Source organism: Chrysoperla carnea, unplaced genomic scaffold, assembly GCF_905475395.1.
Source record: "Chrysoperla carnea unplaced genomic scaffold, inChrCarn1.1, whole genome shotgun sequence".
Lineage (NCBI taxonomy): Eukaryota > Metazoa > Arthropoda > Insecta > Neuroptera > Chrysopidae > Chrysoperla > Chrysoperla carnea.
This window is the reverse complement of record NW_025408304.1, coordinates 26,572-48,840: the sequence shown is the minus strand read 5'-3', so window position 1 is coordinate 48,840 and position 22,269 is coordinate 26,572. Positions and strand designations below refer to the sequence as shown.

The 22,269-nt window shown below is 29.5% G+C and overlaps 1 protein-coding gene across 1 annotated transcript; it reads left to right on the top strand.

The window, feature by feature from the left end:
* The first annotated feature begins 2,634 nt into the window (after window positions 1-2,634).
* Window positions 2,635-4,256, top strand: LOC123304878. The gene is made up of 4 exons (XM_044886440.1): window positions 2,635-2,687; window positions 2,774-3,102; window positions 3,415-3,746; window positions 4,173-4,256. Exons 1-4 carry the CDS (start codon window positions 2,635-2,637, stop codon window positions 4,254-4,256), a joined length of 798 nt encoding a protein of 265 aa, XP_044742375.1.
* The last annotated feature ends 18,013 nt before the right edge of the window (window positions 4,257-22,269 follow it).

Genomic DNA, 22,269 nt, shown 5'->3' with positions numbered 1-22,269 from the left:
CTTACTTGGATCAAAATTTCAATTATTTGTATGGTCATGACATTCTAGTTGTAAAATCGAATATTTTCAAAAAATGTTTTTTCTATCGAAAAATGTCATTTTTGGCTTATTTATACTTATTCCAGACATAAACGACCTCTATGTATACATTTTGACTTACTTCGATAAAACTTTCAATGATTTGTAAAGTCATGACTCTCATGTTGAAAAATCGAAAATTTTCAAAAATGTTTTTTTCGATCGAAAAATGTCAAATTTGATCATTTTTGGCTTATTTATACTTAGTCCAGTCATAAACGACCTCTTTGTATACATTTTGACTTACTTGGATCAAAATTTCAATGATTTGTTTAGTCATGACTCTCATGTTGAAATTTTGAAAATTTTCAAAAAATGTTTTTTCTATCGAAAAATGTCAAATTTGATCATTTTTTTCTTATTTATACTTAGTCAAGTCATAAAGGACTTCTATGTATACATTTTGAATTGCTTGGATAAAAATTTCAATGATTTGTATAGTCATGACTCTCATGTTGAAAAATCGAAAATTTTCAAAAACATTTTTTCTATCGAAAAATGTCAAATTTGATGATTTTTGGCGTAATTATACTTAGTCCAGTCATAAACGACCTCTATGTATTCATTTTGACTTACTTGGATCAAAATTTCATTGATTCGTATAGTCATGACTCTCATGTTGAAAAATCAAAAATTTTCAAAAAATGTTTTTTCTATCCAAAAATGTCAAATTTGATCATTTTTGGCTTATTTATACTTAGTCCAGTCATAAACGACCTCTTTGTATACATTTTGACTTACTTGGATCAAAATTTCAATGATTTGTATAGTCATGACATTCTAGTTGTAAAATCGGAAATTTTCAAAAAATGTTTTTTCTATCGAAAAATGTCAAATTTGATCATTTTTGGCTTAATTATACTTAGTCCAATCATAAACGACCTCTATGTATACATTTTGACTTACTTGGATCAAAATTTCAATGATTCGTATAGTCATGACTCTCATGTTGAAAAATCGAAAATTTTCAAAAAATGTTTTTTCTATCGAAAAATGTCAAATTTGATCATTTTTGGCTTATTTATACTTAGTCCAGTCATAAACGACCTCTATGTATACATTTTGACTTACTTGGATCAAAATTTTAATGATTTGTATAGTCATGACATTCTAGTTGTAAAATCGAAAATTTTCAAAAAATGTTTTTTCTATCGAAAAATGTCAAATTTGATCATTTTTGGCTTATTTATACTTAGACCAGTCATAAACGACCTCTCTGTATACATTTTGACTTACTTGGATCAAAATTTCAATGATTCGTATAGTCATGCCTCTCATGTTGAAAAATCAAAAATTTTCAAAAAATGTTTTTTCTATCGAAAAAAGTCATATTTGATCATTTTTGGCTTATTTATTCTTAGTCCAGTCATAAACGACCTCTATGTATACATTTTGACTTACTTGGATCAAAATTTCAATGATTTGTATAGTCATGACATTCTAGTTGTAAAATCGGAAATTTTCAAAAAATGTTTTTTCTATCGAAAAATGTCAAATTTGATCATTTTTGGCTTAGTTATACTTAGTCCAGTCATAAATGACCTCTATGTATACATTTTGACTTACTTGGATCAAAAATTTCAATGATTCGTATAGTCATGACTCTCATGTTGAAAAATCGAAAATTTTCAAAAAATGTTTTTTTTATCGAAAAATGTCAAATTTGATCATTTTTGGCTTATTTATACTTAGAGCAGTCATAAACGACCTCTATGTGTACATTTTGACTTACTTGGATCAAAATTTCATTGATTTGTATAGTCATGATTCTCATGTTGAAAAATCGAAAATTTTAAAAAATGTTTTTTCTATCGAAAAATGTCAAATTTGATCATTTTTGGCTTATTTATACTTAGTCCAGTCATAAAGGACCTCTATGTATACATTTTGAATTACTTGGATAAAAATTTCAATGATTTGTATCGTCATGACTCTCATGTTGAAAAATCGAAAATTTTCAAAAAATGTTTTTTCTATCGAAAAATGTCAAATTTGATCATTTTTGGCTTATTTATACTTAGTCTAGTCATGAACGACCTCTATGTATACATTTTGACTTACTTGGATCAAAATTTCAATGATTTGTATAGTCATGACATTCTAGTTGTAAAATCGGAAATTTTCAAAAAATGTTTTTTCTATCGAAAAATGTCAAATTTGATCATTTTTGGCTTATTTATACTTAGTCCAGTCATAAACGACCTCTATGTATACATTTTGACTTACTTGGATCAAAATTTCAATGATTTGTATAGTCATGACTCTCATGTTGAAAAATCGAAAATTTTCAAAAAATGTTTTTTTTTTCTATCGAAAAATGTCAAATTTGATCATTTTTGGCTTATTTATACTTAGACCAGTCATAAACGACCTCTATGTATACATTTTGACTTACTTGGATCAAAATTTTAATGATTTGTATAGTCATGACTAATGATAGAAAGAAGATCACTTAAAAATAACGCTACCCAATATAAACTCAAGAACAAACAAATCAAAAACAAAATATAGAAAGCAAAACAAGCATGGCTAGATGAAAAATGCAACAATATAGATATGTATGGAAAACTTAATAATCCACATAAATTGCATAAGGAAATTAAGAGCATGTGTGGAATATCACGTACACATTAAAAGGCAATTTAAGGAATAAAGATGGCAAGATCTTAACTGAAAACGTGGAAATTGTCAATAGATGGCAAGAATATGTTGAACACACCTTCAAAGATCAAACGCGTCATGCTTTGCTGGCGGAAAATACCACTAACTCTCCATATCTACCAATATTGTTAGAAGAAGTTGAAAAAGCAGTTGAAGAACTTGGAGTGCGTAAAGCCTGTGGAGAAGAAGGAGTTTTTGGTGAATATTTAAAGTGTTTGGATTCAAGTAGCATACGTGAACTTCAAAATTTATGTAATGAAATGTATCAGACAGAAGATGTTCCTAAAATACTACTTGAATCAAACTTTATTTTATTGCCAAAGAAAATTAACGCTAACGAATGTTCGGACTACAGAACTATCAGTTTGACATCCAACATAACTAAAGTTTTCTTAAAAATCGTGTTACGAAGGATAAATACGAGCTTACAAGCTGAAATAGGACCGACTCAGATGGGTTTTAAAAAAGGAGTGGGTACTCGTGAAGCCATTTTCTGGTTAAACATTTTAGTGGAGCGCGCTATCGAAAACAATTTACGAGTATTTGCTTGCTTTATAGACTATGAGAAGGCATTCGACAACGTCTCACACGATATTCTTTTTAATATTCTTAACCGATTATGTAATGATAAAAAAATAATTAACATCTTAAAAAAATTATATTGGTGTCAAACAGCTCAAGTTACAACTGGGTGTGGCAACACTAAGAATATCAGAATTGAAAAAGGTGTTCGCCAGGGATGTGTTCTTTCTCCAATATTTTTCAATGTTTATGCCGAGTACATCATCAACGAGGCTATAGAAAAATTGGATATTGGTGTTAAATTTAACGGAGTTCGAGTGAATAATCTGAGATACGCAGACGACACAGTATTATTGAGTTCTAGTGAAGTAGAATTGCAAACTCTCATTTCCAAGGTGGCTGCAGTTAGCGAACAGCATGGCTTAAAACTTAACATTAAAAAAACATCGTGTATGGTATTTAGTAAAGATCCTATGCAGCTTAACGTAAATATTGTTTACAAAAACAATAAAATAATCCAACCAAACCAAACCAGTTACTTGGGGAAAATTATTACCTACAATAATGATCAGTTGATTGAAATTAAAAAACGAATTGCAATTGCTAAAACCAATTTTATGAAATTAAAAACTTATCTAACTAATCGACATATAAATTTCAATAACAGATTTAAAATGCTAAAAACATATATATGGTCCGCTTTACTCTATTCTTGTGAAACATGGGTGCTTAAATATGTCAGTGAAAAAAGACTAGCCGCGTTCGAAACATGGTGTGTTAGACGTATGTTAAAAATAAAGTGGACTGATATGTTAACAAATGAAGAAATTTTTGCTCGTGTAAATTACAAAAGGTGTTTAGTGGCGAACAATTTGATCTCGAAAAGCTAATTTTATTTGAAAAATTGGAAGGCTGGAGTTCAAGAGGAAGAAAAAGAACAACATGGCTTTCTACAATTAAAAGATTCACAAATATCACCAACATTTATGAATTAAAAGAGACAGCCATGGATAGAGACAAGTGGAAAAATGTGGTCTCCAACATCCTGTAAAGGATAAGGAACTTTTATATATATATATAGTCATGACATTCTAGTTGTAAAATCGAAAATTTTCAAAAAATGTTTTTTCTATCGAAAAATGTCAAATTTGATCATTTTTGGCTTATGTAAACTTAGACCAGTCATAAACGACCTCTATGTATACATTTTGACTTACTTGGATCAAAATTTCAATTATTTGCATAGTCATGACATTCTAGTTGAAAAATCGAAAATTTTCAAAAAATGTTTTTTTTATCGAAAAATGTCAAATTTGATCATTTTTGGCTTATTTATACTTAGAGCAGTCATAAACGACCTCTATGTGTACATTTTGACTTACTTGGATCAAAATTTCATTGATTTGTATAGTCATGACTCTCATGTTGAAAAATCGAAAATTTTAAAAAATGTTTTTTCTATCGAAAAATGTCAAATTTGATCATTTTTGGCTTATTTATACTTAGTCCAGTCATAAAGGACCTCTATGTATACATTTTGAATTACTTGGATAAAAATTTCAATGATTTGTATCGTCATGACTCTCATGTTGAAAAATCGAAAATTTTCAAAAAATGTTTTTTCTATCGAAAAATGTCAAATTTGATCATTTTTATCTTATTTATACTTAGTCTAGTCATGAACGACCTCTATGCATACATTTTGACTTACTTGGATTAAAATTTCAATGATTTGTATAGTCATGACATTCTAGTTGTAAAATCGGAAATTTTCAAAAAATGCTTTTTCTATCGAAAAATGTCAAATTTGATCATTTTTGGCTTATTTATACTTAGTCCAGTCATAAAGGACCTCTATGTATACATTTTGAATTACTTGGATAAAAATTTCAATGATTTGTATCGTCATGACTCTCATGTTGAAAAATCGAAAATTTTCAAAAAATGTTTTTTCTATCGAAAAATGTCAAATTTGATCATTTTTGGCTTATTTATACTTAGTCTAGTCATGAACGACCTCTATGTATACATTTTGACTTACTTGGATCAAAATTTCAATGATTTGTATAGTCATGACATTCTAGTTGTAAAATCGGAAATTTTCAAAAAATGTTTTTTCTATCGAAAAATGTCAAATTTGATCATTTTTGGCTTATTTATACTTAGTCCAGTCATAAACGACCTCTATGTATACATTTTGACTTACTTGGATCAAAATTTCAATGATTTGTATAGTCATGACATTCTAGTTGTGAAGTCGGAAATTTTCAAAAAATTTTTTTTTATCGAAAAATGTCAAATTTGATCATTTTTGGCTTATTTATACTTAGTCCAGTCATTACGGACCTCTATGTATACATTTTGACTTACTTGGATCAAAATTTCAATTAATTGTATAGTCATGACTCTCATGTTGAAAAATCGAAAATTTTCAAAAAATTTTTTTTTTTAACGAAAAATGTCAAATTTGATCATTTTTGGCTTATTAATACTTAGTCCAGTCATAAACGACCTCTATGTATACATTTTGACTTACTTGGATCAAAATTTCAATGATTTGTATAGTCATGACTCTCATGTTGAAAAATCGAAAATATTCAAAAAATGTTTTTTCTATCGAAAAATGTCAAATTTGATCATTTTTGGCTTATTTATACTTAGACCAGTCATGAACGACCTCTATGTATACATTTTGACTTACTTGGATTAAAATTTTAATGATTTGTATAGTCATGACATTCTAGTTGTAAAATCGAAAATTTTCAAAAAATGTTTTTTCTATCGAAAAATGTCAAATTTGATCCTTTTTGGCTTATTTATACTTAGACCAGTCATAAACGACCTCTATGTATACATTTTGACTTACTTGGATCAAAATTTCAATGATTTGTATAGTCATGACATTCTAGTTGTAAAATCGAAAATTTTCAAAAAATGTTTTTTCTATCGAAAAATGTCAAATTTGATCATTTTTGGCTTATTTATACTTAGTCCAGTCATAAACGACCTCTATGTATACCTTTTGACTTACTTGGATCAAAATTTCAATGATTTGTATAGTCATGACATTCTAGTTGTAAAATCGGAAATTTTCAAAAAATGTTTTTTTTTTCTATCGAAAAATGTCAAATTTGATCATTTTTGGCTTATTTATACTTAGACCAGTCATAAACGACCTCTATGTATACATTTTGACTTACTTGGATCAAAATTTTAATGATTTGTATAGTCATGACTAATGATAGAAAGAAGATCACTTAAAAATAACGCTACCCAATATAAACTCAAGAACAAACAAATCAAAAACAAAATATAGAAAGCAAAACAAGCATGGCTAGATGAAAAATGCAACAATATAGATATGTATGGAAAACTTAATAATCCACATAAATTGCATAAGGAAATTAAGAGCATGTGTGGAATATCACGTACACATTAAAAGGCAATTTAAGGAATAAAGATGGCAAGATCTTAACTGAAAACGTGGAAATTGTCAATAGATGGCAAGAATATGTTGAACACACCTTCAAAGATCAAACGCGTCATGCTTTGCTGGCGGAAAATACCACTAACTCTCCATATCTACCAATATTGTTAGAAGAAGTTGAAAAAGCAGTTGAAGAACTTGGAGTGCGTAAAGCCTGTGGAGAAGAAGGAGTTTTTGGTGAATATTTAAAGTGTTTGGATTCAAGTAGCATGCGTGAACTTCAAAATTTATGTAATGAAATGTTTCAGACAGAAGATGTTCCTAAAATACTACTTGAATCAAACTTTATTTTATTGCCAAAGAAAATTAACGCTAACGAATGTTCGGACTACAGAACTATCAGTTTGACATCCAATATAACTAAAGTTTTCTTAAAAATCGTGTTACGAAGGATAAATACGAGCTTACAAGCTGAAATAGGACCGACTCAGATGGGTTTTAAAAAAGGAGTGGGTACTCGTGAAGCCATTTTCTGGTTAAACATTTTAGTGGAGCGCGCTATCGAAAACAATTTACGAGTATTTGCTTGCTTTATAGACTATGAGAAGGCATTCGACAACGTCTCACACGATATTCTTTTTAATATTCTTAACCGATTATGTAATGATAAAAAAATAATTAACATCTTAAAAAAATTATATTGGTGTCAAACAGCTCAAGTTACAACTGGGTGTGGCAACACTAAGGATATCAGAATTGAAAAAGGTGTTCGCCAGGGATGTGTTCTTTCTCCAATATTTTTCAATGTTTATGCCGAGTACATCATCAACGAGGCTATATAAAAATTGGATATTGGTGTTAAATTTAACGGAGTTCGAGTGAATAATCTGAGATACGCAGACGACACAGTATTATTGAGTTCTAGTGAAGTAGAATTGCAAACTCTCATTTCCAAGGTGGCTGCAGTTAGCGAACAGCATGGCTTAAAACTTAACATTAAAAAAACATCGTGTATGGTATTTAGTAAAGATCCTGTGCAGCTTAACGTAAATATTGTTTACAAAAACAATAAAATAATCCAACCAAACCAAACCAGTTACTTGGGGAAAATTATTACCTACAATAATGATCAGTTGATTGAAATTAAAAAACGAATTGCAATTGCTAAAACCAATTTTATGAAATTAAAAACTTATCTAACTAATCGACATATAAATTTCAATAACAGATTTAAAATGCTAAAAACATATATATGGTCCGCTTTACTCTATTCTTGTGAAACATGGGTGCTTAAATATGTCAGTGAAAAAAGACTAGCCGCGTTCGAAACATGGTGTGTTAGACGTAAGTAGTGGGAAAATGCGGATTCAAAAACATTTTAGACTTTGGACTGTGACCTAGTTTTCTTATATGGCCTTGGGTGCATTGAGGTCATTGAACTGCATTGGATGCATTTTTGGGAAAGTGCATTGCCCGACGGGTCATTGCATTGTTTACTTTTGGGGATGCACTTTTAGGAATGCAATTTTGAGTTCATTGAACTGATGATGACGTATTCTTTCAACAATTAATTCAACAATGACAACCATCTCACTCGATAGTCGCTGTCCAAATGAAGTATGAAGTGAAGATGTTAGTATAGAAATACACTTTTTTTAAAAAAACAAGAGTAAGCAGCGAGATTTGAACGCAGGTCCATATGAATGGAAGTCTATTACGCTATCCACTAGACCACGGAAGCATGTGTCTGTATAGTCAAAAAAGATGTATAGATGAAAACTATTCAAAACTGGTTTTATAATATGAATATAATTTTTAAGGTGAAGAAATCTTTAATTTATTCTATTTTCAATAAACTTGAAGTATTTATAGAAACTTGATATGTGGAGCAAATTAAAAGGTGTATAAATTTAATTGATATCATTTGTTAATAAAAGACATTCTGTTAAAAATAATGGAAAAATTGTTTATACATTTAAAAAAATATTAATTACATATTATATATATATGATTTATAATAATAAAATTTTTAAATAATTATTATCAATGGCACTTCCACATAAGTCTTCTCCGATCTGATCCATTTCAATAAAATCGCAGGAGACCATCTCCAAATACTTAGATTTTTTTCAAAATAGTATTAAAGTTTATATTTCTCGTTTTACGTACATTAATAAGACATTTTAAGGCTGTAATCCCCTCCATAGGTTATGCATACAATTAATCCATCACGTAAATATTCTTCTAAGCTATTTTTCTTCAAAAATATTTCAATGACTCCATCAAATTCCAATGGATGGTCTAATGATTCTTTAATTTCTTGAAAATGATGATTGAGTAATTTTGTTTATACTTTTTGAATATTATATATTACGCATCCAAAAAAAAAGTGTCGACTAAATAAATGTGTTTACATTGTATTATTTATTTATTATTATAAAAAAAAAATGGAGACAATTTATTTTTTTTAAATACTTTATAGGATACATACATATATAGTTTTAGAGGTGAAGAGGTTTTGTATATTTTATGCCTATTTTCAATAGCACATTTTTTGCTCATAACATCTAAGGAAATTCTGTTTTTACATTCTTTGTATCCTTCTTCATCAACGCTCCACACATTTTCAATGTTGCATACATTTACATAATAAAATAATTCCTTACACCTCTATACTTTTCCAATATTTTAATATAAATGCATTCTCTTAGAATATTGCAAACATTTGTTTGATCATCATTGAAATGTGCAAACCCATCCTCCTAATCAATTCCATGGTAATTCACACCCAACCAATGATTCAAAGATTTTGATTTATAGTTATAAACTAGCTTCCATAAGGTGATTTAACTATAAACTGTGTATTTCTTTACCATTTTTTTCAGGATTGCCAATTCTTTTAATATAAATTTAGTTTTTTCATCATTAAATTCTTGTAAATCTACAATAACTTCTCATGATTGAAATATGATTCTATTAGTTTGACAAAAGTATAAAACATTTTTATTAGCAAATTTGATGGTTTATGTAGTTTTTTTTCTGAAATGAGATGAGTAAGTACAAAAAAATTATTCCACCAATTTTGTTTGCAATATGCCATAAGAAAACTATAATGAATTTAATTTCAAATGCAATATACATTTTTTATATAACTACACAAGTAAATCTACTAATCGATATAGATTTGTATATGGAGGTATATAAAACTCTTCTTTAAGTTTAACCATATTAAAAATGAATTTTTTTTCTACATTATGAAAAATAATCAATTTTTGATAATGTGGGGTCCTAATGAATAAAGAAGTATATTGTTTTCGAATATTTTAATTTACGCTTACGTCTTCTAATTTTTAATTTTGTATACCTCTTAAGAAGTTAAATTTAAAGTTGAAAAATGGAGAGAAGTTAGTTTGATTTCTTATTTTGAAGGATTAATTTCATATCGTGTTTAGTGAAAGAGTAAAAAAAAAAAAATGAAGCCCATTCAATTATTTAACGAAAAAATCGAATTAAATAATTTCGTTCATCGATTATTAACACTAGTTTATAATGAATTGAAAGAAAATCCTGATGTGCATACATTAATTTTTTGTGGTAATACATTTGATTATGAACAATATGTTAGTGGTTTTCGATATTATGAAAATGGTGGTGATATTAATCTCCCAGACATTTTCGAAATGGACTATATAAAGATTCTTTTAGAAAAATTAAGTGTGATAGGGTTTAGAGATCAGTTATACATGGAATATGTATATGAATCTTTATATGACGAAACAACGGATTTTATAATATCAAAAATCCATATACCATTCAATAAATATAGAGTTGAGGTAAGTTAATTTTTTAATGGGAATTATATAGTTTTTTACCTAAAGCAATGGATTTATCATTTTTAGAATGATGATGTTCATGATGATGATGTTGATGATGACGATGATGATGATGATGAAGTTATCGAAGGAGAATGAAGGATAAAGAATATAATATATTTTTTGTAAGTAATAAAGAATATAATATTATTGATTATTGTTTTTCTAAATATTTATACTTACCAAGATAAACTTCAAATTTATAAAGTAGTAGATGAATACTAGAAATTTTAATCTTCATTTTGATTTTAAAAATCTGTTATAAGTGAAAGAGTAGAAATAAATTATAAAATTAGATTAATGTAAAACATAATATTATTTTCTGCTCATTATTAATTGCACCATAATTAATCTCATCATAATATAATCTTTCACTCTCAATGAATTTTGCTATAATTTATAATAAACTAAATCTACTAAGTACAAATTTGAATGCATTGATATTATTTAAAATTAAATATCATGATTTTTCTTTACACATTTCTATTTGAATTTTAATCACGAGTGAGGTTTAAAAAAAATGGATTTGAATATGTGTTAAATTAACATGTACCTTTTTCTTTCTTTTTTAGATTGTTTAAAAAGTTAATAATTTCTCATTAAAATCATTGAGTAATGTGATCTAGAGCAATCGATAAAATTAGGCTATTAACAATTATCGAATCAAATTTAACAAAAAAATTAATTAAAACAGAATATTGTAACAGTTAATGAATAATTTAAGGAGAAGGGTAAGACATGATGACATAATGTTTTCATGATATACACACAAATATTCATGAAATTTTGTATACAATGCTTTATCATTAAATAGAGGGGAAATGGCTTGGAGTTGTGCTTGAGTGGTATAAAACACCATAGACAGATGTGATTGTGGAAGAGAAGAATTACTAGCGCTCATGATTGTATATCAAAATAAATAAATAAAAATGTATATGAAACAATATTTTAACGGAACATCTGAAGAAGATAGTTGCGTTTGTAAGAATATTTTAAACGTGAGAACACACAGTGTAACCGACCGATTCAGACGTATTTGTCAATCGCTCCATTCGACGTGTTATTCAATAGTTGTTTACTGTTTATTTAACATTATATTTTTATTCAAAAGTTATAGTACAGTCACAGTCAGTGCAAAGTTTCCAGCTACTAGTGGTAAAGTATTTTGCCACAAGTAGCAAAGTCTACTATTATAAACTCTCTCCATAATGGAGGGCGTAACATCAACACCCCACCAAGAAACCAAAATGAATTACACAAAAGCAGTACAAACTGAAATCGTTCCAACCAAGCAACAAGCCGTGATACTGGATGCAATAGAAGGAATTCCTATTCAAAACTATGCTACTGCCATTGGATCGAATATTGGACCGCAAAATATTCGATTTATCTCAAGAATCGCCAATAACAGAGTATGTGTTTATGTTGCAACCAAAGAAATAGCTGATACTCTTATCGATACACACAAGCAAGTCATAATTAACCAGCATACAATTCTAATCAGACCGTTAATATCGCGAAACAAAAGGCTAATTCTATCTAATGTGCCACCAATAATCCCGCAAAAGATCATCATTGAAAAATTAAAAGAATCCGGTATCGAGCCAGTATCAAATGTTACCACTCTGAGAGCCGGACTCAACACTCCGGGTTACCAACATATTCTCAGCTTCAGAAGGCAACTATACATTAAACCCGAAGATATTAAGAAAATACCAAATTCATGGAAAATTGACTTCGATGAAACTTCATACTGGATTTACCCAACGTTGGACAACATGCTATGTTTAATCTGTAAAGAAGAAGGCCATCTGGCAAAATCTTGTCCAACAAATACAAGCATTCCCGCACCTCATCCAATCAACGAGCCAATCAATACTAATATCTCAGATACTGCTAACCAAGATCTTATTTCCAATGACAATCCAACATCAACATCAGCAACTTCAACTACACCTACAATCAATCTAAGCCCACCTGAAATACCAATTCACAACTCAACCGTTTCAACAAAGCGTCAATTGTCGGATTCATCTTCTTACTCATCTATGCCTCCCCCAGAAGTGCCTAAAAATAATGCAAGTTCACCCAATAAAAGAGCCGAGATAGCTCCAACAAAAAAAATGAAAGTTAACAGTGATCAAATCGAACAACCGCCTCTAATGGATCAATTCCTTCAAAAAATCAATTCAATAATGAGTCTCAATCCATCAGAATACTCAATAGGATTTGAACAAATTGGAGAACTTTTTACTAAATTCAAAATCAATAAAAACTTAGACCAAGTATTAATTGAGTGCAACATTCGGCCGATGGAATTAATAGCAACGCTAAAAGCAATATACCCATCTCTAAAATCAAAATCACACAAACAACGTCTTACTAGCATTACCAACAAACTAGAGATTGGAATTCTTGATGATACTGCATCTGTTACATCAATGTCATCCGAAGGCAGTTCATTAGATTTAAATAATATTCAATAAATTTAATTTTTAAATCAAAACACAACACATATTAATATAAAATCTAAATTATGCGTTTCCTTCAATGGAATCTAAATGGATTTTATGCAAAATATGAAAACCTGCAACTATTAAATCGATCAATGTTTGATTGCATTTGTCTTCAAGAAACAAACTTTAAGGGGAATCATTGTGCAAAAATTAAAGGTTATCGTGCGTTTTACAATAATAGAAGAAACCCAGGGCGTGCCAGTGGTGGGACAGCCATATTTATCACTGAAAATCTTCAAGCACAAGAAATAATGTTAACAACCGATTTAGAAGCTACCGCGCTCAGAATTAATTCATTTTATCCAATGACAGTGTGTAACATTTATATCCCCAATAGTCAAATTCTTGACAAAGAAAGTTTAGAACAAATTTTTACTCAATTGCCTACACCATTCATCATTGTTGGAGACTTTAACAGTCATAATTTCATGTGGGGATCTAATCATGTCGATACAAGGGGCAAAATGATTGAGGAGCTCTGCGAAATGCATGATGACTTTGTGTTACTAAATAATGGAACTGGTACACACTTCAATGCTAATACTGGGCAACACAGCGCAATTGATCTCACCTTTGCAACGTCCGATATTGCCACGTTCTTGGATTGGATGGTAATTGAGGACCTAAACAACAGCGACCACCACCCAATATCAATTGTCGACACAAGATATAAAATTAACTTAAACCAGTTTGAAAACCCATCACGATGGATTTTTAACCGCGCTAATTGGGACAACTATCAGCACCAAATTATAGAAAAACTATGCGAATTACCACAACCATCTCAGTTTTATAACTTAACAATCCAGGAAATTATGGATAAATTTACAAGTTTCATAACCAATGCAGCCAACGACTCTATACCAAAATCATTAAGTCATAATCACAAAAAGATTGTCCCGTGGTGGAATCCTGAATGTAAAAGGGTCATACAAGAAGCCAAGAGGGCATATCGAAAATTTAAAAAAAATGGATCCGAAGAAAACAAGATCCAATTCAAACGTTCCCGAGCATTTGCTAGGAGAACAATTAAAGAAAGTAAAAGAGAAAGTTGGCTTAATTTCACTTCTTCCATCACTCATACCACTCCAATGACAACTGTATGGACAAAACTAAAACGAATAAGAGGTAACTATTCAAGTAGCCCAATTCCGTTACTGCCTGAAATAGATAACACCTCAACTCCTGAAATACAAACCATCGCCGATCATATGGTCGAAACTTTTGCAGCCAATTCATCTGACACCAATTATCCAATTACCTTTCAGCGTCATAAAAACTCTATAACAAATGAGCCTGAGTATCTTAACTATAATATGGATCCAATAAATAACCCTTTCTTGTTAAATGAGCTCCACCACGCAATCAACACCTGCAAAAATTCAAGCCCTGGTCCGGATGGCATACCCAACATGCTCATTAAAAAACTTCCAAATATTTGTAAAAGTTATCTATTGGATATATATAACTATATATGGATAAATCAAATGCTTCCAGAACAATGGCGAGAGGCGATAGTTATTCCTGTACCCAAACCCAACAAAGATCATACTAAAGCTACAAACTATCGACCAATCTCGTTAACCTGCAATTTGAGTAAAATACTGGAAAAAATGGTTTGCAAAAGACTTAGATGGAGGCTGGAAAATGAAAATATGATCGCTCCTACTCAATTTGGTTCGCGAAATTTGAGATCGACCACTGATTTCCTAGTCAACCTTGAATCGGATATCTGTGATGCGCTAGCTATGAATGAGCATCTTCTCCTATTATCTCTGGATGTAGAAAAGGCCTATGAGATGGTGTGGGTTAGAAGAGTGATATCTAATTTAATTAAATTGGGCTTCAATGGTAATTTAATTGCATACATTTCCAATTTTATGTACCACCGTACAATAAGAGTCAAATTACGAAATACATTATCCAAAAAAATTGAATTACAAAATGGATTACCACAAGGTTCGGTTCTCAGCGTTGTATTGTTCCTAATAGCCATCAATGAAGCTCTTCAAATAACTAACGAACAAACCTTTTTAAAAGGAAAATTATATGTAGACGATTTTTCACTTTCCATACGAGGAACCAATATTAATGTTACCATCAAAATGATGCAAAATGCTATCAACAAACTTCTTGATTGGTCCAGAACAAGCGGATTCAAGTTCTCGAAGACTAAATCAGAATTCATGATATTTAAACGTGGCCATGATGTCCAACATAACACCCTTACCATTTATAACGAACCAATCAAAAAGGTGCAACAAATAAAGATTCTTGGTTTGATCTTTGACAACAAACTGACATGGATCCCACATATTAGGAATCTGAAAAGTGATTGCCAATCTAGACTTCGAATTCTAAAGGTTCTGTCTTCGAAGGACTATGGTGCTGACGCTAATATATTGTTATCCATTTACAAAGCCTTAATTAGAACAAAGTTAGACTATGCAGCCATAGTTTATGATTCCGCAAGTAATAACTCATTAAAAGCCTTGGACTCAGTTCAAAACACGGCGATACGTTTAGCTCTGGGAGCATTCCGTACTAGCCCGATTTCAAGCCTACAAGCGGAAGCAGATATCCCACCATTAAATCTACGAAGAAAAGAACTGTGCTTGGAATACGCTGCCACGATTGCTTCAACCCCAAATAATCCAGCCCACCGACAAATATTTAAAGATTTTTTGACGGAAGTTTTCAACATAAAACGATTGCCAAAGCCCCTCCGAATACGAATTCAACTATACAAGCAAGAACTGAATATAAATCTCCCTAACATCGTAACAAGAAGTCTTGGCCACTTTCCTCCTTGGCAACAGCTCAATATTAACATGGACTTAGGCATTAAGGAACATAGCAGAATCACAACTACAGCATCAATGTATAGATCACTTTTCCATACAACCAAGCGGAAATATCAGAATTGTATTGAATATTTTACCGATGGTTCTGTATCCGAAAATCATGCGGGATTTGGTGTGGTTAACAATACTGGCACTCTCCGCTCTTCTCGTATCTATGATTTCTGCTCCATTTGGACGTGCGAATTAATGGCAATTATCTGTGCATTGAAAACAATCAAGGATGCGGATGCAAGTCACAATGTGATCTACTCAGATTCTATGTCAGCTCTTTTAGCAATAAAAAACCAACACAACATGCATCCCCTAATCCAATTGATCCATGTACTACTGGATGAAATAGCAACCCTCCACAAATCAGTTGCGTTTGTATGGGTTCCGGCTCACCAAGGTATAGAAGGAAACGAATTAGCTGACAAAGCGGCAAAGGATGCAATTCTTGTAGAGCTCGATACAAATATAGCAATCACCCACAAAGATGCCAAGAAGCTCATCAGATGCAAAATGAAATCACATTGGGACCAACAGTGGCACAACTTAGGCGGAACTAAGCTGCACGAGATACGTGAGAGTGTTTTCGATTTGGTTCCCAACTTTAACAGGCGAAATCAAGTGCTGATCACCAGAATGAGAATTGGGCACACAAAACTCACCCACTCGTACCTAATAACGAAGACAAATCCAGAGGTATGCCAAAATTGTGGAGCCAGACTGACCGTTCCACATATAATTGTGGGAGCCTCCAACAACAACGGAGAGTCATTGGCTTGTCAAACAATCTCAAAGTAACATTCAACAATCAAGAACAATGTCTTCGAGCCATCTCATTACTGAAAAAAGAGAATTTATTAGATAAAATTTAGAAAATGTTTTGTAATTTATGATTTGTAAATAGTAGTCGTTAATGACCTCGACGTTAAAAAACGACTTTAAATAAATAAAAAAAAAAAAAAAAAAAAAAAAAAAAAAATTTTAAAACAACTGCCCATTAACAGCAGTTATTTGACATTATTTGTTGGTTGTTGTGAAAATAAGCAAATTAAAATTTTAACTTTTAATGTTAATTCAGAGAATAATACATGGTCAATGAAATTTAAGCATTTTAATGGAAGTGAATGGCAAGATAAAAGCATTGGTGGATGTATTGGAACAATAACTAATAATATTATTAAAAATGGAATAATGAGTGTTGTGAGTGATGTGAAAAGTAATTTTCTTAAAGTTAAATTAAAGCCCTATCCGCATCCATTCATTAATTATTTGGAAAGCAATCAAAAAAACTGCTTTAAAGATTGTATCGATATATATAGTTTTGTAGAGATTTTTTCAAACGAAATGAATATTCCACTAAGTAAAATCTTAATTGCTGGTGGATTTGTAACATTCAGTTTGGGTAAAACTAATAGTTATGGTGATGTTGATATTTTTGTCTTTGTAGACAAATCTCTAAAAAATTATGATTTAAGAATGATTAAAATGAATTTCTATCGCAATAATTATTATAGACAAACTAATTTTGTTAGTTATCAGAATAATAAGTTTCATGTTAATGTAATTCTGGTTGTTGATGAGTGTCAATATGAAAACATAAATGAAGAAACCTACTTTTCAATGTACATTCGTGCCTTAAAACTATTAAAACATTTTGATTTAGCAATTTGTAAGTGTGGATTTTTTCCTGAGACCAATCAAATTATGGATTTAACATTTTTAAATCATCGATTAGATTGTGTTTCATATTTTAAAGAAAATAATGATATTCATATTGACATAGAAAGATCTGAAACTATTAAAAGAATTATGAAATATGATAAACGTATTATTTTAGGAAGCAATACTATATGTCCTATTAGTTTTAAAATAATAATGATGTTTTCTTTAGATAAAATTTTCTATTTTAATAGAGAAACTATTCATAATAAAAAAAAAATTTATATGAAAATTTTTCCTTTTTTTGAAAATGGCCTGTTTGAGGAAATTAATACTTGTATTAAAAAAAAAAATTGAGAGCATAATTATAGTTAAGTTATAAAAAAAAATATTATAAACACATACCATACGAAGAAAGAAAATGTTAGTTATTAAATAAATATTTATAAATAATAATGTATTTTTTATTTTAATAGATCTACTATATAATGAAAAGTTTGTGCTCATTATCCATCATATATTGAGTTATAATTTGAATATTACAACAAATAATAAAAGTTGTTTTTCTAAGTTCTATAATTTTAATATTAGCAGATGTATATAAATAATTAAATTTGTAAATAAAACAAGTTACTTAAAAAATATTTCTTGTGTTATTTTTTATTTACAACAAATTTTCTTTAGGTATCCATTCAGGGTTATTAAAACCAAAAAAAAAAACACTTGGCTAACACCATTTTGTTTTTTTCTTTTTAAAAATTTTTTGAACTAAATATATATTAGGAGGAATTAGTTTTCAATAATTCATAAGGGTAAAATGATGGGTTTCCTACTCAAGTTTTCCAATAGATATGAATATGAAGCTGTTGATTAGATTTTTACAATCTTGAAAACATCCACAGACCAATTGGGAGTATATTTTTGTACTTGGAAACTCAAACAAAATCTCTGATGATTAATTTTCTCTCAGCGTTTTGCTTAGATGAATGTCTATTATATACAATTTTCAATAATTTATTTTTATGTTTTTCAGAAACTTTGGTAGGTTTCATGTCAATTGTTTGATGTTTATTATTATTACAAGTTTTTTACCACATTTTAGAGAATATCAAGCCATTTGTATGAAACATTACACGAGAATTGTTTGTTTTACTTGTTTGAAAATAATTTGACATATGTAGGAAAAAGATAACATTTGTCCTTGATGAGATTAGTTACCTTAAGTCAACAACAGTAGACTTACGCGTTGAGTCTGAAGTCAGTTCTTATTTCCTAACAAAAACACATGTTCTCTGTTTACTGTTCCTCAACAGATACTTTATATGTAATTCTTTAACAAATAATGTTAATAAGGAGGCTTAAGTCATACATAGTGGACATACATATATTTATTAATTGTTTTATTTTATCAGTGTTTACAAAACATATAGATCATTTATTTGTGAACTTGCATGTTTAATACAAAAGAAAGAGCTGATTGAGTAGAGTAAATGCACTCAAAACAGGTGAACAATCAACAGTCATCACATTAGAAAAAAAACATTTAAGCCTATTACTTACCCGTTGAATAATCTTGTAGAAAAACAGGATGATTCGGTAAATGATAAACCAATTAATAAAAAAACGTAAAGTGAATCACGCGCAGAGTTTATATAAAAACTAGAGAATGAAAATAAGCTATTAAATTATACATCAATTAAGACGTTAAAATTATTTCAAGATACTCCATCAGTCTGATCACAACCGATACAGTTTTTTGATAAACATGTTTAAATGTGAATATTGTGATCTCATATTTTCTCGGACATTTAATAAAAATAGACACATCCAGCGTTGTCACACCTTTGATTTCAACAATGCTATTCAAAATATACATAATGATAAAGATTGTTCTATTGCTGAATCTAGTAAAAGAAAACGAACATTGAGCAATTCTTCAAAGAGTTCGGAATCTATCGTTGCTAAAACTTCAAAGTTAAAACCAAATGATGACGAAACATATGATGATATTTCATTTAATGAATCGGAGAGTATCAATCAAAGGTTTAATCTGAAAATGAGTAGTGATAGAAGCAAATTGGATAATTCACAAACTAAACAATACAAGGAATATGAATCAGGTATGAGTAGTGATAGAAGCAAATTGGATAATTCACAAACTAAACAATACAAGGAATATGAATCAGGTATGAATAGTAAGAGTGTCCTAGAGGTTGATGGAAATATTTCTTATTATAATATTGATCCCAATGTATTAATTGATACATTAAGAAGTCTATATTCTACTGATGTTGGAAAAGAAATACTGTCTATAATTCATCACTTGCGAAAAACAAATATAATTAAATAACAAGTTGATATTAACTTTTAACATAAAATTAGTAATTTCTTATTAAAAATCATTTAGTAATACGTTCTATGAATAATTTTTAAAAATAAAACAGTCTATCAAGATAAAACATTTTTATTATTTTAAAATTATTGGAATTACAAGATATTTTCAAAAAAATACATCCATCATATTTCCCCAATTCCAGGTATTAGTGTAGAAGATGTTTGTGAATCAATATGAATTCTGATTGAAATAATGAACTTACCTTAAATGATGATTTAAAAATGTCAAGTTCATAATTTGATTAGATTCTGGAATAAGTGCAAACATACAAATAGTCAAATCAAACCGATATTACCCAAATTGTGCTCCGATAGTGCTCCGATATTGCTCCGATATTGCTCCGACTATATCAATTTTTGATAAAAATTGCTCCGACTATATCAATTTTTGATAAAAATTGCTCCGACTATATCAATTTTTGATAAAAATTGCTCCGACTATATCAATTTTTGATAAAAATTGCTCCGACTATATCAATTTTTGATAAAAATTGCTCCGAATATATCAATTTTTGATAAAAATTGCTCCGACTATATCAATTTTTGATAAAAAATTGCTCCGATAATATCAATTTTTGATAAAAATTGCTCCGACTATATCAATTTTTGATAAAAATTGCTCCGATAATATCAATTTTTGATAAAAATTGCTCCGACTATATCAATTTTTGATAAAAATTGCTCCGAATATCCAAATTGTGCTCCGATAGTGCTCCGATAGTGCTCCGATAGTGCTCCGAATATCCAAATTGCTCCGATAGCGCTCCGATAGTGCTCCGATATTTTGAAAAATTTTGTACACTTTGTGGTGAATGCTGGAAGAATAAATATGGTCTTATTGTTATCGATAAGGAGTCAGAATTAAATAATGGACGATATAGGTGTGGGTTTGATAAGTATATAATTATAAATACATAAGATGTTGGTTAAACTGCATCAGATGTAAATCGTTAGTTGTTCAGAATGGATGAAAAAATAGAAAAGGATAATTAGTGCCAGAAAAAATATAAGAGCCAAATATTTATTATTGAAACGTGGCGAGCAGAGATTGGAACAAAATTTACAAACACTATACAAACCCATTATACAACCGATTAATGAGTTATCTGAAAAAATAACCAAAGCTCCTTTAATCAAAGATGAAATAAAAAATGAAAGAGAAATATTAGACATTAAAAAAGAGGATGACTCATCATTAGAAACAAAATACGGCCCCAATGTACTTAAATATATGCAAAAATATTTAAATTCAAAAGATAAAAAATACATTTTTGGTGTTAGTAGAGAGAAAGATGATTGGAAAATAGGAAATTCAAGTGTTGATTTTCAAAATGACTATATGAAGCTTAACGGAAAAAATGTTTCAGCTAACTGAAGGGCTTTGTGAATTATTATTCAAGAAAAAATCTCAAAATTATGATGAAGCAGATCTAGAAACATATAAACATATACTTCAGCTAACAAATGTACATCGTAAAAAATTTAAGAGCAATGGTCAAATTTCTGGTGAACGAAGTAATAAATATCGTGATATTATTTCAAAATTGTTTCATGAGGGTGAGGGGATATCATACCGTAGCTTGCATAAGCCAAAAGTAATTTATTACACTGATCCAAATAAATTAATACAACGTCTTAAGCTTTTAAATTCGGAAAAGCTCGCTGGAAATTCAGGCTTAGAAAATGAGATAATAAGCATTTTATCAGAATTGAGAGGGAGTGGTATTATAGCTTAATTTTTCTCTATTTATAAAACAAATCGTTAACGGTTAATTTATTATCAGAATGAATTTCTACGTGAATACATATGCTCCATATGCGATATTTTTAATATTAATTGTTAATTTATTGTATAAAATTATAAATAACATTGCATTTAATCAGTGTATAATGGAAAAATCAGAAATTGTAAATGAAATTCATAAACCTGTCAGAGTAAACTTTCCTAGACGAAAATATAAACTATTTGGAATAGATGATTTATTTGAAGCTGATTTAGTAGAAATGAGAAATTATTCAAAAGAAAATAATGGCTATAAATATATACTTACTGTAATCAATTGTTTTTCTAAATTTGCTTATTGTGAACCTCTGAAAACAAAAACTGGGAAAGAAGTAACAAATGCATTTGAAAAAATATTGGAAAGAACTACACCACCTAAGAATCTGCATGTTGATCAAGGGAAAGAATTCTTCAATTTATATTTTCTAAAGTTAATGAAAGAGTATAAAATTAATATATATCCAAGTTATTCTACAAAAAAATGTGCAATTATAGAACGTTTCAA

Excerpts from the sequence above, each read along its gene's own strand:
- LOC123304878 (XM_044886440.1), top strand. The coding sequence starts at position 2,635 with ATGTATGGAAAACTTAATAATCCACATAAATTGCATAAGGAAATTAAG. Across the intron at positions 3,103-3,414 it reads TTCGGACTACAGAACTATCA|CTCAAGTTACAACTGGGTGT; the intron begins GTTTGACATCCA and ends GGTGTCAAACAG. Across the intron at positions 3,747-4,172 it reads AAGATCCTATGCAGCTTAAC|GCTGGAGTTCAAGAGGAAGA; the intron begins GTAAATATTGTT and ends AAAAATTGGAAG.